Source organism: Prionailurus viverrinus, chromosome B1, assembly GCF_022837055.1.
Source record: "Prionailurus viverrinus isolate Anna chromosome B1, UM_Priviv_1.0, whole genome shotgun sequence".
Classification (NCBI taxonomy): Eukaryota; Metazoa; Chordata; class Mammalia; order Carnivora; family Felidae; genus Prionailurus; species Prionailurus viverrinus.
The window spans coordinates 111,278,933-111,301,207 of record NC_062564.1 but is presented as its reverse complement, the minus strand read 5'-3'; the positions used below and the strand labels follow the sequence as shown (position 1 = coordinate 111,301,207).

Below are 22,275 nucleotides of genomic sequence, written 5' to 3'. Positions count from 1 at the left end.
GCTTGTGACGTAAGCGACGGACGCGCGGTCTCCGTGCTTGTCTTTTCCGAGGCGTACGGGAGAACGGTGTCGCTCGTCCTATGACGCGGAAACCCGGACCATAAGGATCTAGAGACGAAAAGGTTGGAAGACGCAGTCCCCAGCCCTGTGTGTTGGGAATTGAGCGGAGTAAGTTCCAAGTAGACTGTAGATAGTGTTGGTCAGGTTGAGCGAGGTCTCAGTTTCTCTTTTTTCATGCAGTCCATTTTATCTATCGTTCTTCTCACCTCGCCCCCTCCCGCAAACCCATCAGTTTGCTTGTGCTAGTTCTCTGTGCGCACGCGCAGAAATGCTTTGGCAGCCCTTGTAGTTCCAGTTTTCAGAGGTTGGGGGCGCGTATTGTCCGGCGTTGGGAGGTTGGGGGTCCGCCCAGCATTTGGCGACGTCCTTGCGAAAGGACGGGTGCTGAGGGGGGCCGTAGCCGAAGTGGAAATTACCTTACTTCGTCGATCTGAGCCTTGGCGGCCAAACGATAGCGAATGTGAGGGCTTGTGTTGTGAAGTTAAGTCATTTTCTTTTTCAGGATTCTAGTTTTTGTCATCAAAGGATGTCGAAAATCAATTACGGGAAGGAGCTAACAAAGTAGAAGTGTTAAGTGTACTGAGTGCGTTCATAGATGCCCTTTAGGGAAAGTAAGGTAGCAGTTAATTAAGGAAGAAGTGGTCTTGGAAAGCTATAGAGAGTAAGATGCCATTTAACGTGGATCCTGAAAATTGAATAGAGGTTTATAAGACAAGTAAGGTAAAAAGACTAATTCAGAACTTGCACACAGGCAAGGGAGTTCTGGTACCGTTGGGTGGTCAGCCGTGACTAGAACTTAACGTTTTTGACACACCATTTCCTCCAAAAACGATAAAAGCTATGGATGAGTTTCCCAGGAAAATTCATGTACATGTCCAAATATTTTGCGTATAATTTTGTAGGGAAATTATGAAGAACCTTGAAACGGCCAAGAAGCGTTATATTGTATGTGTTGTCTAGGTTATCTCTTTCATTGTCATTGAGTTATTTTACTTTGTGGAAGTTGTAGAAAACGATAATAATGGAAATTAGTCTTGGAATTAAATTAATTTTGCAATTACTGCCATAACCAGTTTTACACCTATTAACAAATTCATTTCAGTGTTCCTCATTGCTTATTTATTTTAATTCTCCTTCGATTTGGTATTTTATATAATTTTTTAAATTTATTATTTATTTATCTTGTTTTAGGTAGGCTCCACACCGAACATGGGCCTTAAACTCATGACCCTGAGATTAAGGGTCACATGGTCTTCTGAATGAGCCAGCTCTGCACCCCCTGAGCTAGTTTTTAATACTTAACTGTTTCCTAACACAGAACACACACATAAAAAATCCTACTTAACTAGTTCCGTGATTTATTACTTAAAATATTTGATGTGTATTCATTTTATATTCACATATTTAGATTTCTTTTTAAAATGTATCTTTTAACAATTTCATGAAATTGCCATCCAAAATTCCCTGGACTTTAGGTTAAGAATATCTGAGTCAGAAGATAGAATGAATGATGACAGACTACAAGAGGTTCTACTAATAGGAGTCGAATTTACCAGAACTTGTTTACCTAGCTAGTTTCAGCCAATTCACTTCACCTTTAAGCCTGTGTCAAAACAAGTTGGAAGAAACTACCTGATTGTGACTGAGGATTTAAAACAATATATGTAAAGTAACTGGCATTGTTATACAGTAACTTTTATTCCTTAAGCCCCTGTTTAGAAGCCAGTTAGATGTCACTGGTTCATCACCAATTTTTTAATTTTTATTTTTTTATTACCAATTTTTTAAACTTGCATATTGTAAGGAAGCGCTAAAGGATTTTTAATGTTGAAAGTTGTAACATTAAAATCATAAAATTAGATCTGTGTTTTGGACAAGTTACACAGCTTCTGAGAAGGATAGATGACTTCTGGAACCATTTATAAACTGTTCCTGTATTATAGTGACAGTAGTTGTGAACACACTGGAAGGAGAGAAAGAGCCCTTCCAGAAGTTGGTAATAATAATGGTAATAATAATGGTTATGTTTTATGGAGGGAGTGAGAAGGTAGAGTTAGAGAATCAAGACTGACAAAAGTACTGCCGTGTAACTTCCTGATTTTCTAGCAGCCATTGCATAGGAAAGTTAAATTGAATCCTATCTTGTTACTTTATGTTTCATCCATATCTTCCTCTAATAACAGAGATGTATTTGATTATCTAGAGGATATATTTCTTAAAATCGAAATTGCAGGGGCGCCTGGGTGGCTCAGTCTGTTAAGCAGCCGACTTCAGCTCAGGTCACGATCTCGAGGTCCGTGAGTTCGAGCCCTGTGTCGGGCTCTGGGCTGATGGCTCAGAGCCTGGAGCCTGTTTCTGATTCTGTGTCTCCCTCTCTCTCTGCCCCTCCCCCGTTCATGCTCTGTCTCTCTCTGTCTCAAAAATAAATAAAACGTTAAAAAAAAATTTTTAAAAAAAATCGAAATTGCAGACATATGTTATACACACTAGGCAAGAGTTTTGGAACTTAATTATTCGGGTCACAAAAATAATCCTTAGGAAAAGGAATGAGGAGGGTCTCTGAAATGAGAATGATAGGAAAAATCTGGTTTGGGGTAATCGTGACTTTCTTCTGCAATTCTGTCCACTGTTTCTTTAGATGGTGGCTCTGACAAGGAAAGGAACTAGAGAGCTAATAGTATGCCATTTACTAATTTGGAGTTTTTACAAAAAGAAAAGTTAACATTGGATCCTTATGTAATAATTTTTAGCTTCCGCGTATTTTTAAATTATAATCCTACCCCCTTTCAAAAGAACTTGAAGTGCTTAACGTTTTGCAGTGTATGAGAGATCCTTTTAAATAATTAGTTAACAAATGCTTAAGTTGTGATCAAGCTCAAGTCCCTACCTTCAGAGTTTTTTGCATTCTAGTGGGGTAGACAGACAATAAAATTATAACTCCAAGAAGATACAAGGATACAAAGTGGTGACAGAGGGGATAGGTGGGGTTAAAGTTGCCAGGTAAGGAATATCTTAGATTGAGTGAAAGAAAGCCTTTTTGAGAAATTGACATTTATGGAGACCTGAATGAACAGGGAAGTAATCCCTGCGATGTGGCAGGGAAGGTAAACAGCAAGAGCACAGGCCTTGAGATGGGAATGGCCTTAGCATGTTTAAGGAATGATATGTTGTAGTTGGAGTGAACCTGTTGGAAAGAATTGTTAAGAAATGAAGTTAGATATCCCCATGAAGTTAGATATCTAACTAAATTGTTAGAAATGAAGTTGGATTTTGAGTGTGATTAAAAATCCTTTGGAGGACTTTGTCCAAGATATTGACATCTCTGGTTTACATATTCTGGCTGCTGTCTGGAGAGTTGGTGATAATGGAAGGAGAGTAGAAGCAAGCACAAGTTATGTTCTTGTAGTAGTTCAGACAGGACACAATGATAGCATGAACCAGGTGATAAATGAAAAGTATTCATATTCAGGATATATTTTATAAAGGTAGAGCTAACAAAAATGCTAATGGATTTGTTGTGGTATATGAGGAAAAGAAGGAGGATTTCAGAATTTTTGCTCTCAACAGTTTTGTGATTGGTGTTTTCCAGAATGGGGAAAACAAGGCAAAAAGAGGTTTGTTAAAATTTGAGTGTTAGGTTTTTGCCATTTTCCACATGAGATATATATAGTTCAGGAAGATAAGTGAAGATGTCAAATGGATGATTGAATATTGGAATGGGGGGAGCTAATGGGAGAAGTAAGGGCTGGAGAATATAGATTTGTGCAACATCAACATAGAGCTAAACAGCGTAAAGCCTGGGACCCTCAGAAAGGATATGTGTGGAGATAAGAAGGGAGCCCAGGACTGAATTCAATTCTGGGTAGCATGTAAAGGTAGAGCAGAGTAGAATGGTCCAGAAAAGGAAATTGAGAAGGAGGAAAACTCTCCTGGAAGCCAGATGAAGAAAATATTTTCAAAGAGGGAGTTTGACTGCAAGAGCTACTTAGGGGTCCAGTAGTCAGTGGAGATCACTGTTTTCAGTTTTACTAGAATGATGGAAAGGGAAGCTTTACAGGATGGGCTGAAGAATGTGGTTATTCAGCACTGAATGACACCTGATTGGTTTTTGGGTTTTTTTTGGGTTTTTTTAATGATTAATTCTGACAAGTAATTCTTTTATATGTATCTCAATAAATACTTCATTACTTGTATATTTTCTTTTTTTTTTTTTTTTTTTTTAATTTTTTTTTAATGTTTATTTATTTTTGAGACAGAGACACAGCATGAACGGGGGAGGGGCAGAGAGAGAGGGAGACACAGAATCAGAAGCAGGCTCCAGGCTCTGAGCCATCAGCCCAGAGCCCGATGCGGGGCTCGAACTCGCGGACCGTGAGATCGTGACCTGAGCTGAAGTCGGACGCTTAACCGACTGAGCCACCCAGGTGCCCCATTACTTGTATATTTTCAAAATTGGTACTTGGTCCATCAGCTCCAGCCTGTTCTGAAAATGCCAAAATACTCATCTGATTTTTGTGAGATTGCATGTTTAGTTGGAGATTTGAAGTGAAATGCATTAATGGCTTGTACTCTCTTACTGGGTGTCACTTTGAAACACATTTTCTATTTCTATTACTGTCTGCAGCATTGGTGCTCAGTAACTGATTCCAGCTGACAGGCCAAAGAGACAGAAATAGGCTTTATACTATGTACACTGAGCTTTAAAGAAGGATAAAGACAGAAGATACAGTAGGGACAGCATCTTCATCTCATCTGGAGTCTCGGCCCCAGCACTTACTCAAACTGAGCAATTAATCCAAATCCACTTTTTCCCCCCTTTACATTACAACAGACGTGTGTGACTTCCATAGATAACGGACCAGAATGTTTTAGGTCACCTTGATGTGTAAAAGCCTTAGCCCCTGTTTCCCATCAATCTAGTATGCCATTCTGGTCGCATAGGTCCAAGGCCTGCATACCAACCAATAGTGGCTCCCACCCTGGTGCAATCAGATAAAACTCTCCCCATATGTCTTCACTCTCCTGTGTCCCAAGAAAACAGTTATGGGAAATAAAAGCCTGGGAAATAAAATATGGGAAAACTATGTTACAGAGATAAATCTCACCGCAGGCCCGATTTAATAAGCCTTTGCTCATTTACTTCTTTTTGTGTATGTACTTCTAGTGGTTCAGTGAAGAGGCCACAATTCATTCAACAAATTTTTGAGTGACTACTGTGTGCCAGGGAATGGGAATTCATCAGTAAACAAAACAGACAAAAACCTGATTTCATTAATATTACATTCTAGGAAGGATAAATAAAAATGTACAGTAGGGGCACCTGAGTGGCTCAGTTAGTTGAGCATCCAACTTCCAGGTCAGGTCATGATCTCACGGTTCATGAGTTCGAGCCCCATGTCAGGCTTTGAGGAGCTTCCCTAGTATTGTCTATCTCCCTCTCTCTCTGCCTCACCACTCCTAAAAACAAATAAGCATTTTTTTAAATGTACAATAATGTTAGAAGATAAGTGCAATGGAGGAAAAGTAAGGCAAGGGAGATACAGGTATCCAGAAACTTGCAGTTTTTTTTAATTTTTTTTTTCAACGTTTATTTATTTTTGGGACAGAGAGAGACAGAGCATGAACGGGGGAGGGGCAGAGAGAGAGGGAGACACAGAATCAGAAACAGGCTCCAGGCTCTGAGCCATCAGCCCAGAGCCTGACGCGGGGCTCGAACTCAGGGACCGCGAGATCGTGACCTGGCTGAAGTCGGACGCTTAACCGACTGCGCCACCCAGGCGCCCCAGAAACTTGCAGTTTTAAATGAAGTGACATTTGAACAAGACTTTAGCAAGTGAGGGAGCAAGCCATGTTATCTAGGCAGCAAGTGTTTGCAAATTCAGAAGGCCCTCAGTTGAAGATTTGCCAGCCAGGTTTTAGGAAGAGCTAGAAAACCAGTTTTAGGACGAGCTAGATAACCAGGTTTTAGGAAGAGCTAGATAACAAAGAAGATACATGCAAAGTAACTCAAGGAAAGAGGTTTGCTGTCCCAAGAAATAAACACTGGGATGGGAAGGTCACCTGGAAAAGAGAAAGCCAGTTTTGTTTCTGATGAACAGAAATTAACATTTCTGGGCATGTGGCTAGCTTAGTCCATAGAGCATGGGACTCTTGATCTCAGGATTGTAAATTCAAGCCCCCAAGCCCCACTTTGGGTGTAGAGATTACTTAACACTGAAAACGAAAACACTTAAAAATCAAAACCAAGGTCAACTTATTTCATTGGAGATTGTATTTTTTAGTTTGTTAAGATGGAGAATATCTGAGACTTTAATCTTATAATTTGACATATTTAGAAGTGTAGTAGCTTGGTGAGATATAGATGTTGGTAGAGATTTTATGCTGTACTAGAACATTCTGACCCTGAACTAAAATGCATCAAAACCTTAAGCTAATTAATGACATAGGTTGTAAATTATTTTGAAAGTAAAAAGGCCAATGAAAAGTGAACAGGTATTTTAAAAAAAACCACAATGAAAGTTTTCTCAGCTAATTACAAGTGTTAACCCAAAGTTTGTTCTCTGTCAGCTGAATGAGTCTATTAACCCTTCAGACAATAAAAAGGGTAACCTAAATATTTTCCTATTATTACATGTGATATAAAACTTTTTTCAGTACACAGGAATGGAAGCTGAAAGTGGAAAGCAAGAAAAAGCAATGGAAGAAGAAAACCCTGAAAAGAAAAAAGAAGTAGAAAAAAAGAAACGGTCACGAGTTAAACAAGTGCTTGCAGATATTGCTAAGCAAGTGGATTTCTGGTTTGGAGATGCAAATCTTCACAAGGATAGATTTCTTCGAGAACAAATAGAAAAGTCCAGAGATGGATGTAAGTTTACTTCACTGTATAATGAATGGAACTAGTTTTAGAGGGTTACTGCCTTAAACTTGTACAACGTTTACCATAAATACAATGGTAGCATATTCTGTATTGTGATATATACCATATACTATACATACAAATCCATTAGTTTTTACACGTGAAAACTCTTACAGCTCACTTTTGCTTTAGAAGACAGATTTCTAGTGTTAAAAGACAAAGATTTCAGTTAATTCTGGAGACACACATCCTATATTTTTTTGTTTATCTTAGAGATAGAGCAGAGATATGGGGACAGGGGTTCACAAGCAGGCTTTGTGCTATGACCTGAGCTAAAGTCGGAGGCTTAACCTAACTAGCCACCCAGGCTCCATGTTTGTGTGGTTGAGCTCCTTGCAAGCTCAGTTTTCAGTGAGCAGAGTTTTCTTGAATGCTGTGTGCTTAGTGCATTAATTCTCATAAGGCATTTTACTAATTAATTTTGAAAGGAGGGAAATGTGATTAATTTTTTACCAAAATGCAATTATTCTCTGTAATACTAACTTATGCATTTCCATTAGATGTTGATATATCACTTCTCGTGTCTTTCAACAAAATGAAAAAATTGACCACAGATGGGAAGTTAATAGCCAGAGCACTGAAAAGTTCATCTGTTGTAGAGGTAAGAATTATTACAACTATATCGTGGAATTATTATGTCAGTTATTAATCTCATGTAACTATTTCATAGCTGGACTTAGAAGGCACCAGAATCAGGAGAAAAAAGCCTTTAGGTGAACGACCAAAAGATGAGGATGAGCGGACAGTGTATGTGGTATGTATGTGGTGAGACCTTATTTTCTAAAAGCTCAGTGCTGGCATTCAAAAGAATGACAGAAACATTCTAACATTACAAGTAAAAAATTTATTGACCCTGAAAAAGTTCTATTTTAATATTGCTTCTCACTTATAGGAATTACTTCCCAAAAATGTTAATCACAGCTGGATTGAAAGAGTATTTGGGAAATGTGGCAATGTTGTTTATATAAGTATACCACATTATAAATCTACTGGAGATCCAAAGGGATTTGCCTTTGTAGAATTTGAAACAAAAGAACAAGCAGCAAAAGCTATTGAGGTAGGTCCCGAACCTAAAAAGAAAAGCAAAGACAATTAGCAAGTGTTTTTAAATAGTAACAAAATTTTATTGGTTTTCAGTTTCTTAACAACCCACCAGAAGAAGCACCAAGAAAACCTGGCATATTTCCTAAAACAGTAAAAAATAAGCCTATTCCTGTCCTTGGAGTATCAGGTAACTTAATATTGATATTTAAGTAAATGTAGTTGAATTAAAATGAACACTAATGATAACATTGTTACAGAAGAAAAGAAAAAGAAGAAGAAGAAGAAAGGCCGAATGAAGAAAGAGGACAATATCCAGACCAAAGAGTCAAATATTGACACAAGTAAAGAGACTGTAGGAAAAATGAAAAGATCCAGGACCACATCTGAGGGATCTGAAGTAGAGATTACTGAACCCCAGAAGCCACCGTCAAAGAAAAAGAAAAAACGGGAAAGAGCAGAAGCATCCAGCTTACCTACAGTCAGAACGGGGAAGAGGAAGAGAAGTATCTCTGAAGAAGCAGAACACCCAACTCCCAGGTCAAAAGTAAAGAAAATAACACAGAAAGACAACATTAAAAAAGAAGATGTAGAAGTTCCCAAAGAAAACAAAGGTATTGACAACTTCAAGGTTAATTTATCTACAATTAAATTAAAATGAGATTAAGAAATCCTTATTTACCTAAAGTTAACTTTTTGATATTAAGATTTAGAAGTCTCTACTGAAGAGGAAAAGGATACTGGAGATGTAAAAGATGGATCCCTTTTAAAAGCAAAAAGGAAGCATAAGAAAAAACACAAAGAGAGGCACAAAATGGGAGAAGAGGTTATACCCTTAAGAGTACTTTCAAAGTAAGTAGATGATACAGATTCTGTAGTTGAAAATTGGCACACGCCATCACCATTGCTAAAGTGCAATTCCAATTTGTATTGAACAGAGTTGCATATTAGCAACAGTCATGGCATGTAGCCAAGATCTGCACATATAATGGATATAAGGCAGTTGAGGATTTGAAAGGAACCACCACACTAAAACATGGAAGCACTTATTTTTATCATGTCACAGCAAGTGTCTCCATGTTAAAGTAGAGTGCGTTCCTTAACAGTTTTAAGGGTACAGCTTAAATATACCATAGATGGTCATTTCGGTGAGGCTTAAATTAAGCCTTGTAAGTTTCTAAAATGTAAAAGTAAGACTTACCATCACTAAAACATGGAAGCACTTACTTTTTTAGATACAAAGCAAGTACATCCACGTTTAAGTGGTGGGGAGCCCAGTCTTGTAAAAATGTGAAAAAGTTACCATTCCTTAACCTGTAAAGTAAGCTTAGAAAATGCCGGATCAAGATAAAAGTTGTGTCCATTTGGGAACACCTCCACTGAAACATGGAAGCACTTACTTTTGTTTTACACAGCAGGTACCCCCATGTTAAAGCAAAGGGGCTCCCCTTGGGCTATATAAGGAACTTGCCTTGTTACATTCAGAGGAATGATTTGGATTCACTTCTACTAAAACATGGAAGCACTTACTATTTAAAAGTCAAAGAAAGTACTTCCATGTTAAAGTTAAAGGGAGTCCATCCACACAAGAAGCGGAAGCCATGTAGGAAAAGAAAAGAAAAGGCAAAAAACCATACCTTTGCCAAGAAAGTTTTTCTGATCCTTCTTGAATTGCACTCTCGAAGTGCCCTGTCCTCCTCTTGAAGGTTAAAAGGCAAGGACTTCAGGCACTTGTATTTATACTATTCTTAACTGCTGAATTCCTCTTGCCTTTTTATCTCAGAGAATCATTACAAGAGGTTTTTGTTATTCTAATGTATCAGCTCTCTGGGAATGTATGATCCTGGGTGGGTCTGGATACTTTTTTTTTTTTTGAAGTATACAGATGTCAATAATAACAGCTAAGACCATTACCACAAGATATCCTCTTTAAAAAAAAAAAAAAAACCCTATCTGCTTGTTTGATGGCATAGATTAGAGTAACAATGAGTGCTCCTGTGGAGCCTGGAGAGGCATTGTGTTTCTATCTGGAGGAGCTCTAGCTGTTTGAAGAAACATCTACATGTTAAATGCATGTAAATAAATAAATTGCTTCCATGGGGCGTTTTTTTTCTTCTTAGAAATTCCTTTTGAGTCAAGTAAATGCTAAGGAATGTTATCTCCCAAATTGGAAGCAGTTTAACAAATAATCTCTAAATAGTAATCTGCCATTTTCCCCCTAGTGATGACTAATTGTTACTAGTTAATTAATTCAAAACTTTTATTTTCATAAATGAAAATATTTGAAACATACTCAAGAATTGAATTGTCAAATTTAAAACATTCAATCTGAATGTTGGGTCAGATGGAACTCCCCTTTATATATTTACTGGATGGACTTAGGACTCCAGAAGTAGTGTGAATGTATGTGTTTGAAGAAGGAAAAGATTACAAAGCACTGTGAATGTATATACTTTGATAATAACTTTTTATTTGACCATCTTTTTTCACTATTTCAAAAGTACATTCTTTTCGTTACAGGAGCGAATGGATGGATTTGAAAAAAGAGTATTTAGCACTGCAAAAAGCCAGCATGTCTTCTTTAAAAAAAACAATATCCCAAATAAAATCGGAGTCAAAAATGGAAACAAATGGAGTAGCTCCTAACTCTGGAATAGAAAATGAAAAAAGTAAATACCACTATAATAGTTTTTGTAGTATTGTATTGTGTTTATATACTAATGTACTATTTCTGAGTTACAGGATAAACCTTAATTTTTAAAAACTTAAATGTGCAATTTATTTTTGATATAAGAATATTTGAAGTGCTCGTTTCCATGACTCCTGTTTTTCTGGGCACCTGGCTGGCTCAGTAGAACATGTGTCTCTGGATCTGAGTCCTATGTTCAAGCCCCTTGTAATTCAAGCCCTTGACACTTAAAAAAATTAAAAAAAGAAAAAAGAAAGTGTCTTTTTTACTTAAGTTTTCTCTACAGTTTTTATTAATCAGAATTAGTGATGAGTGTCTATCAATTGAGAAAGTTTGTAGAAACAAAAATTACAATTTCCGTCTGTAATTTTATCCTATTAGGACATATTTGGAATTCTTACAAATTGAAAATCTTAAATTTTCACATTTTAATCGTAATGTTTGTTGAATGTTAACATACTGTTCTGTGTCTGTTTACTAAGTAAAGTACTCTATTATTTGGTTAAGAAAAAGGGGGAGTTTTTTCTAAGGTTTTACAAGTGTTCTAACCAGGCTCTGCAATTAGAGTAGTAAAGGTTTGGGTATTTTCATTCATGGTAATCTGCAGTAAGCAGTATGACACCAGAATAACTTATTTTACAGTTACATTAAGTAAATTAAAATTGGTTACTTAAATCAGCTGAAGAAATTACTGTTGTTCTTCTAAAGTGGGCCTACTAAATTACTGAGTGTAAGAGGCTTATTTCTCTTTCCTTTTCAAATCAACAGCAAACAGTGAAGAGTGTTGTCCCCAGGAAAAGGTTAATGCAACAGGACCACAGTTTGTCAGTGGCGTGATTGTGAAGATCATTAGCACTGAGCCTCTGCCTGGCAGGAAACAAGTCAGGGTAATGCTTTTGTGTGTTGAGGATAGTTGTTGCTCTTTCCTTTTTAAAACTTCCCCATGTGAAAATGTTTTGCATATGGAAAACAAAGCAAGTAAAATTAGAATTTGTTCCTCTGCAATAAACTATGTCTAGATTTGATTCTACCGTAACTCTTGTATTTGACTTGAAGCAAAATCTGAAGTCTGAAATTCCCTGCTGGATGAAATTTGCAGTGAGCTCAGTTTAAATTACTCTTTCTATAGAACTGCACTTGGCTTATTTTTATTGGTGCCGTTAATGGTTGATTGAGTAGTTGAATGAGTAAGCCTTACTATAGTCATTATAACTTAAAAGAATAAGTAAAGTGCTTTCCTGGTATTCCTTTAAGGGACATCTATTTTCAGAAAAAATTTATTTTAGAAAATATTTCATGCTAAAATGTATTAAATATCTAGTCAACGTTAGAGTTGGTCTGAAGTTATTACGAATTTTTAATCATCTGTTGTTGTCTGATTTTGTAGCGAACATAATTTGTTTTCATTAGAGCTCTTAACTTCCAGTAGATTCCCAAAAGATTTTGTGACCTAAAGAAAGTCAGAGCTATTTTGGAACAAAGGGGATATCATATGCATATTTTTTAACTTAACGTAAATTTAGTAATTTTGTCTGTTAATCCTCTTGGAAATTGAAATTTTTTCCTGGAAGAAATGAAAGATATTTTTGGAGAAGAAAGGTTTTGTTAATACTATTTATTAATTTTTTTTTGCTATTTTCAGTCTGCACTGATTGTTTAAAAATGTGAAACAATTAAAAAAAATGTGAAACAATTACAGAAAAGTGTAAAATATTTTGAAAAGCTACAAAAATTTTGTATGCGTGTACAAATAAATACGGAGTCCTATATAATTTACAGTACACATTGTTATATCTATTGCTCTGCAGTCTTTTTTCACTTTATCTATTTGATCTTCTAACAGCCTTTTGTAACAGCACAACCATATTTCTTTCTTATTGACATATTCCTATGTAAAATAGCATATATATTTTCATAGCAAATATATTTTCAATTGTTATGCTGACATTCATCGTCATCTGGTATGTTGTTTTGATTTTGCATAGACTCCTACCGGTCACATTTTTTAACTTGCATGACCATTGAAGTTGCTCACTGAAATAAGCTTGTGAACACTTTATCTGAAATCCTGTTTCCTGTAAAATCCTGTAGCTGTCACTAACATAAATTTAGATTCTCTTTAAGATGTTGATGAGGGATTTGGTGAATCCCAAATTGGTATTACCAATTTATATTTCAGAGTATGGTAACAATACAGAATTTCAGATCAGAAGGGTAAAAAACTGAGGATGTAAATGAAGCTGTGGTTAATCAGGTTGCAAAAGATTTAAAAGAAAAATTAGAAGAAGTTTGTTATTTGAAATAACATAGATTCAGTAATATTCATCAAAGAGCTTTTGTTATCTAAAAGATAAGTGTATCAGTTAAAAATTACTTAAAAAATCATAACATTGTTAAAAGTTAGTAGTTACTTATATTTTGCCAGAACAAAAATGGAGTTATTATGGTATTTACTGCTATTTAACTTGCCCATGTGATTACCAGGCTAATTTATCATTTTAAGGAATGGTTTTAAGTCCTGGGATTAGCCTAACATTATAATGGGTATATAGGTAATATTTTGAATTGTAGTAATCGGGTCTATCTGGTAAGTCAGTTACAAAACACTACCAGTTAATATATTCACATTTCATTAACTTCATACCAATTATTTGTCTTGCTTTCTAAATTTAGTACTCAAGTACAAATGGAAAGAATTGGCAAGTATATTTCCCTCCAGTTCTATTTTTTTCATGTAATTAGCAATCAGTAAGTGCCAATTTTGAGATAGGCAATATGCTAAGAGTAGGGTTGAGTTAATACTCCCTGGCTTCTCAGGTTTTTATTGCTTATTCTTTATTATTAACTAATAAACTTTTCTTATATTGTGGTGAAATAATATTTCCAGAATACTGCTCAGTTACAGAATTCAGACCTTAAAAATCCAACATCTAAAAGTAATCTAAATTCTTTGAGGCTTGAAATTTGGGTCAAAAGTAAAGCCAGATGCGTAAAGTGCTTTTTTTTTTTAAGTTGGGAATCTCTAGTAATTTCTTTGGTTTTCTGAATGGAAGTTGATGAATGAAGAATTATATAACATTCCTGCATAATTGCATTGTTTACACCACAGAACATGCTGGGAAGAAATGGTTAGGAATGCAGGAATCTTGTTAATTTGCCCTCACAGCAGGCATTATAGGTAAAACTTTTCCTTGCTGGGGGACCACAACTTGTTTAGAAGAGATTGTTGAGGTATTTCATCAGAAAGTATGAACTCTTGAGCTATATTCCCATAGATCTACTCAGGAACCTAGGATTTTTGTAGGCTCCCATGAAATGTTTTTTTTCACAAGTTGTTAGAAAAAGTTGAATTTTTTTTCATATATTTTAAGTCATAAGGGATTTTGTACAGATAAGTGGAAACGCACCTTCTCCCCCAATCCATTCTGGGTTTTTTGTTTGTTTTTAATTGTATTCCTTATTTTAACTATACTGTGACTTGTAATCCCCTTCTTGATGTGGGGGCTAGGGGAAATTATTTGTACATCCTGCTCTATAAATCTGTTGTCTCTCTGTAGTAGTCCTATTCTAGTTAATATTCTAAGATTGTGATTGAAAAAAAGGGTTTGATTAGAGTTTTCAACTTTGTCCAAGTCAATTTTAAGAGTATTTGTGTATATTTTAGAGGTGCGTGGCTGGCTCAGTCAAGAGAGTTTATGACTCTTGATCTTGGGGTTGTGAGTTCTAGCCCAGATTATGTAAATGATCTCTACCCTCAACATGAAGCTCGAACTCAAAACCCCTAGATCAAGAGTCACCTAACTTGTACTGACTGAGCCAGCCAGGCACCCCTGTGTATGATAAGTAGGATAGTTACTCCACATTTTAAACTGGATATGGCTTATTTATGTAACACATTCTAACACAACCATGGGAATAATTTTAGAATTATTATCAAACATTTCTATTATTTATGTAAAATCTTTCTAAACTCTAATGCAGGATACTTTGGCAGCAATCTCAGAAGTTGTTTATGTGGATTTGCTAGAAGGAGATACAGAATGCCATGCTAGGTTTAAAACCCCTGAGGATGCTCAAGCAGTAATAAACGCATATACGGAAATTAAAAAGAAACACTGCTGGAATCTCGAGATCCTTTCTGGTAAAACGTCAGAGTCTTTTTTAATAACTCTTACTTAGAGGTGATTGTACTACGTTTTCTGATTTTGATTAATAAACTTTTTATTCATATTCTAGCATGTACAAAGTAGTATTTAATCAGGCAACTATAGATTTATTATTGAAGTGTGATTAATGCCTTGAATATGTTTCTTCATTTGTATCAGTGATTATTGTTTTTGTTTGTTTTCAAGGTGATCATGAGCAGAGGTATTGGCAGAAGATTTTGGTAGATAGGCAGGCCAAACTTAATCAGCCTCGTGAAAAGAAAAGAGGCACTGAGAAGGTAATCAATTCATTTTTTTGTTTTTTGTTATAGTTGTTTGATAGCTTAAATATAAGAGGTTGAATGTTTTCTGGAAGTCAGTAATGTGTAGTCCTAAAATAACCTTGGTTTTCCTATACACGATAAAGATTTACATGGTGTATACTGCATTTTAAATTGTGAGAGACAATACTTGTTTCTATGGATTTTGAAATATACGAAATTAGAATTATTTTCCCCACAGGGTACATAATTTTAATTTAGAGTTTTCTTGTTTTCCTGTCTTTTATTGTACCTGTTAGTAGCAGTTTAATTTCAACAGTGTTGAATTCTGGCTGCTATGTATCATAGTTTGGTTAGTAAATGATTATTTAAAGATTGTCTTAATGGTAAAAACACAATGTACTTAAGGGTGTAGTTTTTTAAGATATGACCCCCCACAGATAAGATTGGGAGACTTTATGCCTAATGTTTGTTATAGCAATGAGAAGCTTTATTCCTTTTTCTCTCTAGTAGTCAACAAGTGAAACAAACAAGCTTAAATACTTTAAATAATGTAAAATAGACTCTGTTTCAATAATTTCATTTTAAATGATACTGAGTAATTTAATACTTGTTGCTTGTGTGCTGTCACGTTTATTCTTTTTAATCAGATTATTATAAATAGTAGTACATCTTTAAGTGCTTAGGACAAATTAAGGGTACATAATAACTAATGCTATTATAAAATTTTTAAATGTGTATTATTAAATAAGAATCTAAAAAGATATGCATTCTTCTATGACTGGTTACACTTAAAATCATAATACTTCCTGTGTGCTAGGTTTGTTGAGTGGTTTTCATTGGCCTTGCATTGCCTAGGATTCACTGGAATTTAAGGTGATTTGAAGGGAGGTTTCCTACTGGTCTTTGTTAATTCTGTTTCCATGAATACAGACTGAATTTGCTGAAATGTGGGAAGGCCTCCTTCCTCCCTAAGGATTCTTTCAGGTCTAAGAGGTGGTAATTTCAAAGCCTGCTTGAGATTATTTAAATGTTAAAATCATTGAACCAGAGCTCATAACTAAAATGAAATCACTTTGTTAAATAGTATTTACCATTCTAATTGGTGTGAAATTTCATTTAAATCGTATATGTTTTTAAAACTAGGAATTAGTTTTGTTTTTCAGAAAGATCCAATCTCCATAAATAAACTTGAGGCAAGGAAATAAACAGTTACTGGGGAATTTTATAAGTTTCATTGGAACACAATGAGTGCCTCTGTTACTGAGTTGGAAAGTTTTTTCCTGATGTCATTTATCTGTTGCACCACCAGTCTTGTCCTTAGCATGATTTGTTTGATAAATAGTATAGGATTCTAGCTGAAGATGTGAAAGTAGCTAGTTGGCTCTTGTCATGTAATTAAAATAAGGTCCCACACAAAGTGGGTATTGTACATACTTTGCAGAAAACACAGTAATTAGTATGTCAGTCTACCTTTTTGATAATTCATTTAATTAATATTTTTTGAGTGCTGATTTGTGTTAGCCACCATTCTAGGAAATAGCTGCAAGTAACAAAATACCCTGTTTTCGTGAAGTTTGCAGATGAACAGTTTAGGTCAGGTGATGACAAATGCTGTGTATAAAGAGCAAAGTAAAGGGTATTGTGAGATATCTTTACATCACATGAGGTTCTGGGAAGTTCTCTGTGAAAGCGACACTAGAGCAGACCTTAGGAAATTGAGCATACAAGCAGGAGAGCTTAAATGCATAGCTTTCCAGGCAGAGGCACCAGAAAGCACAGAAGCCTTAAAGGGAAGGAGGCCACTACAGCTAGATCCCTGGGAGCAAGCACCGTAGTAACGGAAGTTAAATATTTAGAAAAAAATTAGCGGCTAAAAAAGTATGACATTAGCGCTTTTCTGATACGACAGTTCAAAGTTTCCCAGTAGTATTGTAGTGTTTGGTCCATGAGCGAAGGAAGAAAAGCACTGGTAATGAATCTTCGTTCTGCATTTTCATGTCAGGGAGCAGAAGGAAACTAGGGACAGTTTCCTAAGTCCCAGTCAGTTTATGCAATATTAAAAGAGGAGAATAGGTGAAGAAAAAAGGTGTTTTATACTCATGGTCATATTTTTTACACATAGAGATCAATATGGGTAAGTTCTCACAGAAGATTAGTAAGATGAGGAAGCGTCCCCCAGAAAGGGGCTCATTCCTTCTTTGTAGTCTTCCCTATCACTTTGAGCATGTGGGTAAAATGCAGTAACAGCTACTGGAGACCATGAGTCTTTTCTCATTCATCCTTAGCTTTTAAAGCATATTTGAAATTTAGTTAGCATGGTCTTTTTTCTACAAATTACTGATATATCAGATATTCAACAGGTAAAGACAGAATTCATGAAATTATAATGAGGAACAGGCTTTTGGTTTAATCTTGAAGTGATTTTTGTACAAAAACAACAAATACAGGGGCACCCTAATTTCATATCCATGGTAATAAAATCTTAAATATATCCCATAAACATTTACTTCCATAGATATAAACCCTGGTTCTGGCTTTGCTGATGACTTTTGTGAATGTGGTCCTCATGTGGCTATTACTGTTTTCTATCATAAACAGACTGTTTGGTGACCTTGGCATCTTTTGAGTTTTTGTCTTTAAGTACTTGTATTTTTAACTTGTGTAGCCGGTCTATCTCTATGCTGACTTCTACTTTAACTTTTAAGTAAACTTTTAATATTAAGCAAACACTTTAAGAAACTAAACAATAAATAAAAGTGACTTCCTACCAATGGCCACAGTCACAAAACATTTTAACAAAACTGGTGAATAATTACTAGAATCTATTTTTTTTATTTTTTATTTTTTGATGTTTATTTTTGAGAGATAGAACACGAGCAGGGAAGGGGCAGAGAGAGAGGGAAACACAGAATCAGAACAGGCTCCAGGCTCTGAGCTGTCAGCACAGAGCCTGACGTGGGGTTCAAACCCATGAGCTATGAGATCATGACTTGAGCCAAAGTTGGATGCCCAACCATCTTGAGCCACCCAGGAGCCCCTAGAATCTATTTTTTAAGGGAGTAAGATTTTCATTTCCTCCAAAGCTACAATAAGATATTTAAAATTTTTACATCAAGAAAACTTTTGGAATATTTAGACATCTTAAACGGTCTTCTACATTCCATACAATTTCATTTGCCTTTAAAAATATTAAAGTATTTATGTAAGGGTGTGGTAAGTAATAAGTTCTCTTAAGAGTGGATCCCTAGGTAGAATATTTTAATCTTCAGATTTGTAAGCAAACCTTTGTGTAGCACTCAGACCAAAATATATTGTCTCATTCCAATAATGCATGAATTCGCACGCACAATATAATTATTTAGGACCACATATCTTTTAAGAAATGTCTTAGTAATTAATACTCAAGTCCAAGGGGATATGAAACAACTAACCAATATGGGTCTTGAACCCTCCTAAAAGGTTAAAAAAAATTGCCAGCATGGAGTGGCTGTTTTCAACTGAAAATTTTTTAGTAATGTGAAACTAAAATTTGAGTGTTTTAGGTAATTCTAAGATTTATTATCTATTATACTTAATAAGCCATAATCCTGAACAGTTCTTTCTATATTGATTTGGGCTACGCTTAATTTATGTCTTTTGTCTACCTTTCCCTCTTTTAAAAAATTTTTATTCAACCTGATTTTTCTAGTCGTAATTATCTTTTTAAGCATCCGGTACATTCTGATTTCTAATTTCTTTCTCCATAGTTAATCACCAAAGCTGAGAAGATTAGACTGGCAAAGACTCAACAAGCAAGTAAACATATTAGATTTTCTGAATATGATTAAAAAACACTTTTGGTTCACCTCTTAAGATTTCAATGATTACTTGAACTTTTCTTAGGAAATCCATTTTATTATGGTAGTCAATAATAAAGAATGTTTTTCTGAAACCTACGTTAATTAAAAAAAATACCTTTGTTCCTTAACTTGTAAATAAGACTTTTTTTTGAGACAAGTACATTGTATACCCACAGTTTTACATTAAACGTCTTATTTGCTGAAATTATCTTCTACAAATCAACCTCAAAATAATTAGTAAATGTTTTGAACATTATCATTGATTTTGTTGTTTTTATATTACAAAAAACAAAATATTTGCAAAAATAATACTACACAAATAGTTTAAGAAAATCTGTTTGACAGTAGACTCACTGTACTTGTTTTATAGTTTGCTTTTTCCATTTCAAATATCTAGGATATCTTTTCATGTTGACTTATACAGAGACTTATGTGTGATACTTCATTCTGTTCATTGCACTTTGCTTATCTGAGCTTCCACTGAATAGGCCATATGAACTGTCCAATTAAAATATTAAACTTTTAAAAGTATTGAGTTTGTTTTTCATAAATGAAGTTAAACATTTTATTTTGCTTAACCAAAGTAAAATGTACCAGATGCTCTGAACACAGGGAGAAAAAACATCTTCTCAGAATCAGCCTTGGGCATAACTGAACTCTATCATTTTATTCAGGAAAGTGGCAGACTGGAGTATTTTAAGTCCTTCTCAGAACTGAATCTACAGGGCCTTTTCATGACTGGCATCTTGATCCCCTATCAGAATATTAAAAACAGCCATGGGGTTCATTTCCTTGGGCTAGAAACCATTTGTAGTTCCATCAGCTTTATCCAGAAGTGAGGGCCTCATTTGGTGCGTAATTGTAGAAGACCTACAGTCAGGAAACTACTTCTGTGGGCCAGGGATTTGAGGAGATTGGCTGCCTCACTGGTTGAGGTGACAGCAGTTTATTAATACTAAAAATAGGTATCTGGCAAGTTGCCAACTGACCCGTTCCCTTTTTTTTCTCTATGAAGGAAAGCTAATGTACACACACTGTAATGGAGGGAAAGAAATATCTGTAAATAGTTACTAAACCTTATTATGAAGATTATGACTAAATATGCTTCAGTTGATCCAGAATAGTCAACAGTTGGATGTATGTTTAAAGGATTCAGTTGGTCTCAGTGAGGACGGTCTTAAGGTGACTTTGGAAGGGTTATTAAGTAAAATTTAAGAAATTCTCCCCTTGGCAGTTTTTAAAACAAGATAAGTGGTCATTCAGCAAATATCTTTGGACACTTTTAGCACTTGGGACAAAGATCTCTCTCCCATGGACCTTATAGTTCAGCAGTAGTTAGAGACGGTAAGCAAAAATAAGTAATAAAAGTTATACTTTGTTACGTAACTCCTTAGGACAAACAGAAAAGGTGGAGGAGAAACCCCATTCATTCATTCTTCTATTTATTCTTTAATTCATTTAATTAAAGAAATACTTAGTCTTTGCTACACATTTGACCCTGACAAACAGCTACAAATAAAAGGTAAGGCATCCTGCCCTTGAGCAGTTTACAGCCTTGGGGAAGACCCACAAGCCAACATAATCATGATACTATGTAAGTAATGTAACAAGTAGCTCCAGATTATGTGGGATACATTCCTAAAAGCTTACTCATGATAATTGAGTGACCTTCCAAGGTTTCTATGAACCTTTAATTTGGGGGGGGGGGGTAAGTGAATTTCCCTTTTATCTAACACTTAGCACATAGTAATTGTTTAATACATATTTGTTTAATTGAGTTAAATTGAATATGTGTTTCAAGATGTACCCCCAGGATGGATGTTACAGTTTGCTCCAATGAAGGATATTTTCTTACTCAACTTGCTGATTCTCAGTGTTCACATTCCTTTTTTTTTGTAAGTGCTTGCTATGTACCTGTCTTTATGTATTTTGGTGGGATTTAGTTTCTTAACTGCAAAACTAATTTTATTTAAGCACCTTACATTAGCTCAGTACCACTCATTGGTCATTGTCTGTTGTTAGTAGTTGTTGAAACTAAAGCACTTGTCAAAGGTTATAATACCTAATCTGAGATTTAAGTTCAGTTTCTCTTATTCTAAAGACCACACATTTAACAACTGTGATACCTCCCTTCTTAACCACCTTCCCGCCTTTCTCCTTTTCTTCCTTATTTTATTCTTTCTAGCCAATGTTTTCCATGTTATGGTAGAGATGTGCTGTAGTTTATTTAACCATGCTTCTATTGGACAAGTAGTTGTCTGCTTTTTTACTACTAAGAGCAATGCTGCAATGAACATCATGTCCACCTTATTGAAATGTATTTGCGGGATAGATTTCTGGAATAGGAATTGGGACAAAGATATCTTTTAGGGGTGCCTGGCTGACTCCTTTGGTAGAACATGAGTTCAAGCCCCATGATGGGCATGGAGCCTACTTAAAAGTTAAAAATACATATATATCTTTTATATTAGTATGTCTGAAATAGCCCAAAATGGTGTATAAATTTTCACTGGGCAACAATTACATTTTCCCTTTTTTTTTTTTTTTAATCTAAACTCTTACAGAATCTGGGGTGCCTCGCTGGCTCACTCAGCAGAGCATGCACCTGTTGATCTCAGGGTTATGACTTGGAACCCCTCTTTGGGCATAGAGTTTACTTTTTAAAAAGTACAGGTTGAGCACCTGGGTGGCTTAGTCAATTAAGCATCCAACTCTTGGTTTTGGCTCAGGTCATGATCTCATGGTTCTTCAGATTGAGCCCGTCAGGCTCCACGCTGATAGCTCAGAGCCTGCTTGGGATTCTCTCTCTCCCACTCTCTCTGCACCTTCCCAACTTGTGCCTATGCTTGTTCACTCTTGAATAAACTATTAAAAAAAGTACAGGTTCTAATCATAATCATTTTCATTTTTCCCGATCTAAACATGAAAATGTGAAGTGTATTCATGATAAATATGATCATGACGTGAGCCAAAAACAAGATTCAGATACTTAACTGACTAAGCCACCTGGGTGCTGCAACAAATTATTATTTGTAGATTTTTATGGCATGGATAATTTCTTTTTAAGGACTGAACTGCAGAACTTTTTATGTTAACATATCCTTATAAATATGTTCTCCCATTCAACCACTTGCCTTTCAACTTGGTTTATAATACATTTGTTGTATAAATATTTTTCCCAGTCTGGAGTCTGTGAATCCTGCCTTCTTTTCTTATTTTCTCATGTTCAGAATATTGACAGATAAGCAGGAATCTTTGAGTTAGCATGAGACTTTGTGGACAAGTACAGTCTTTTTTTTTT

At 35.5% G+C, this 22,275-nt stretch overlaps 1 protein-coding gene across 4 annotated transcripts; it reads left to right on the top strand.

Annotated features, from left to right (window-relative positions):
* Positions 1-27: 27 nt before the first annotated feature.
* On the top strand, positions 28-19,502 carry LARP7 (La ribonucleoprotein 7, transcriptional regulator). Of its 4 annotated transcripts, none has more exons than XM_047856269.1 (13): positions 28-168; positions 6,715-6,925; positions 7,477-7,577; positions 7,647-7,730; positions 7,869-8,033; positions 8,114-8,207; positions 8,281-8,631; positions 8,725-8,869; positions 10,538-10,686; positions 11,475-11,593; positions 14,688-14,847; positions 15,059-15,150; positions 18,882-19,502. In XM_047856269.1, the coding sequence occupies exons 2-13, from the start codon at positions 6,724-6,726 to the stop codon at positions 18,960-18,962; spliced, it is 1,743 nt and encodes a 580-aa protein (XP_047712225.1). In that variant the 5' UTR covers positions 28-168; positions 6,715-6,723; the 3' UTR covers positions 18,963-19,502. The 4 variants fall into 4 exon arrangements, with proteins under 4 accessions (XP_047712225.1, XP_047712222.1, XP_047712224.1 ...); XM_047856266.1 differs by having other exon boundaries at positions 8,278-8,631; XM_047856268.1 differs by having other exon boundaries at positions 50-168; positions 6,722-6,925; positions 8,278-8,631.
* The last annotated feature ends 2,773 nt before the right edge of the window (positions 19,503-22,275 follow it).